The sequence below is a fragment of the Mandrillus leucophaeus genome, unplaced genomic scaffold (assembly GCF_000951045.1).
Source record: "Mandrillus leucophaeus isolate KB7577 unplaced genomic scaffold, Mleu.le_1.0 Scaffold49, whole genome shotgun sequence".
NCBI classification, from domain to species: Eukaryota; Metazoa; Chordata; class Mammalia; order Primates; family Cercopithecidae; genus Mandrillus; species Mandrillus leucophaeus.
In genome coordinates this window covers 485,451-488,029 of record NW_012105253.1, presented here as the reverse complement: position 1 = coordinate 488,029, position 2,579 = coordinate 485,451, and the positions used below count along the sequence as shown (strand labels likewise).

At 36.4% G+C, this 2,579-nt stretch overlaps 1 protein-coding gene across 2 annotated transcripts in view; it reads left to right on the top strand.

The window, feature by feature from the left end:
* Positions 1-2,579, top strand: part of AGK (acylglycerol kinase) — a 140,943-nt gene that overhangs the window by 73,283 nt on the left and 65,081 nt on the right. For both annotated transcript variants that reach the window (XM_011995439.1, XM_011995438.1), the window contains one exon: positions 1,389-1,468. In XM_011995439.1, the coding sequence (XP_011850829.1) occupies positions 1,389-1,468 (80 nt within the window). The remainder of the gene's footprint in view (positions 1-1,388; positions 1,469-2,579) is intronic.

The window sequence follows — 2,579 nt, the reverse complement described above, 5'->3', positions numbered from 1 at the left end:
CACTTCCCCTGCATGTTTAGTTCCTTCCATCTCACAAATGGAAGTGGATTTGTCCTTATAGCCTCTGCTGGCTAATTTTCCTATCTGTGTACTTCCTTTTACAGTCTAAATTCTTGAAAATATGATATTTAAAAACAAATCTCACATAAACTTAATGTAGTCTCACATAAACTCCTTAGCTCACTGTGAATGTCTAAATAAGAATGAAAACAGAATAGAAATTATAATGTTCCAGAAACTTCTTACAAAGAAATAGTCTTTTTCTCTACTTCAGAAAAAAAGTATTTTTGTTTTTGTTTTGTTTTTAAAGCAAGAAATAGACAACAATAAGAAAGGCTCCAAAATGAACTGTCAGGGAGATGGCAGATTTAGAGTAAGTTATTCAATAAAAAAATTTGCATAACTTTTTTTCCTCCTCCCATGTTTACTTTGTACTTCCATACTAGAATTCTGCTTTCTTGGTTCAGGCCTACTCCCACCATTCAAGACCCCAATTTTTGCTCATTTTGTTACTTTCCTATTCTTATTCTTTTTGTTGACCATCATTTCCAATTCAGACATAATAGCAAGAGTTCCCATTCATTTCTCATTTGGACTCCTCACATCTAGTCCTCTGCCTTTTAATTCTACCTCATCCTTGATCCTCTCTTTAGAGCTTAGAGAGGCTTTGGAATTAGAAGATGTATATTCCAGGCTTGTAATTTATCAACTCTGTAACTTTCAGGAACTTAGTCTTCCTGATTCTGGACTTTCTAATCTGGAAACCTGAGATTATTTTATACCTCCTTGGTTTCTGAGAACTAAGAATAATGTATGTAAAAATGCCAAATAGAAGGTGCTTAGTATATATTAGTTACGTTTCTTTTCTCCTGCCAGTTGCTGCTATTTAGTTATCATACAGGGTTGCAAAGAAGAGAAGGCAAATAGACTATTAGGTTTATTTTGTATGTGTATAAAGATATGAAGATTAACTGGTAACACAAAGATTCTTCATGAACAAGTTTTAGTGATGAGCTGGAGAGAATATTGTACTCTGCAAACTAAAGACATAGATTAAACTTCTCTCCTGACAGACTATGGCCTCACTAATTATATGTTTATAATAAACCTAGCCATGTCTTATAGAGAAAATAAATGTTATTTGCCTCTAGTACATAAAGCAGGAATTTTTATTCCAATACAAAATAGAGCTTATTGTCATTAAATAATGTTACTTTTTGTTGTTGTTAATGGCATTTTCATTAATATGAGATCATGAAAGAACATTTTCCCCCAAGGTTAGATACCATATGTGCTGCAAGTAAATTTTTTTTTGGAATGGAAGAATGCATGTGACACTTACCAAATAAATAGACTTTTACTGAAAACTTTGCTCTTTTCTTTTTTAGGAGTTTGGCAATCAACTCATTCCTCCCAATGCACAAGTGAAGAAGGCCACTGTTTTTCTCAATCCGGCAGCTTGCAAAGGGTAGTGCCGTTTGTGACTTGTTATATACTTGTTTTTTTAAGGGGGAAAGAAATCACAGACTGTCAGGCAGCTAGTGAGATTCTGTGAAATTGGAAGAACTAGGTTTAATACTCTTCTAGCAATAAGATTCATTTGTAATGTAGAAATAACAGTTAAATGAGAAATAACTATAAAACTAATGGATGCTTAGCAAACTTGTCTAATTGAAGTTTAATAATCATTCCAGGATTAACACCTACAAAGATGTCTTGTTTGCTTGGAAATAGTCCCCTCGGGAGCAACTGCTGTACTGCTAGGGCGTAAATCCTTAGGCCATCTCTGTCCACAGGATGTTCAGAGATGGCCAAGAATGCTGTGGGCTTGGGAGATCAGCAATGTTCTTTCCAAAAGGGATGATCCTTGAACTAGGCCTGGGAGGAAGCAGGCAGGAGAAGACTACTCACTCTTCTCAGCTGAGGAAATGGCTCATGGGGCAGGGGCCTGGAGACAGGAGTGACCTAGTTATGGCTTTGCTATGACACAGGACAGCCTGTAACTGGTCTGGCTGGCCTGGAAAGGTCATGTGGGAATTGTGGGAATTAAGGTGTGAAGAATAATTGAGACTTGGGTGTGTAATGATTTGATCATGGCAGTTCATTGATTATACAAATGAACCACACTAAAAGGTGGGGAAGGCTGTATGTGGGGGTGGGCAGTGGGTGTGTGGAGATTCAAAGTCTGTTAAGGAAAAATAAATGGGCAAAACTTTTTTTTAAACAATATTAGATGCAACTGTCATTCAATTGGAAAGGTGAATACAAAGACCTAGATGGCTTTAGAATAAATAATTAACTTTTTTTTGGAAAAAAAATAGTCAGAATTAAAGGGTTGAGTGTTAAAAAGTGATATCTCTTATGTCCCTAATGTCCAAGATAGTTCTTTTTGGCTTTTTGGGAATCAGAAAATCAGTAGGCTCGGTGCAGTGGTTTACGCCTGTAATCGCAGCACTTTGAGAGCCTGAGGTGGGCAGATCACTTGAGCCCAGGAGTTTGAGACCAGCCTGGGTAACATGGTGAAACTCTGTCTCTACAAAAATACAAAACTTAGCTGGAAAATATACAAAAATTAGACA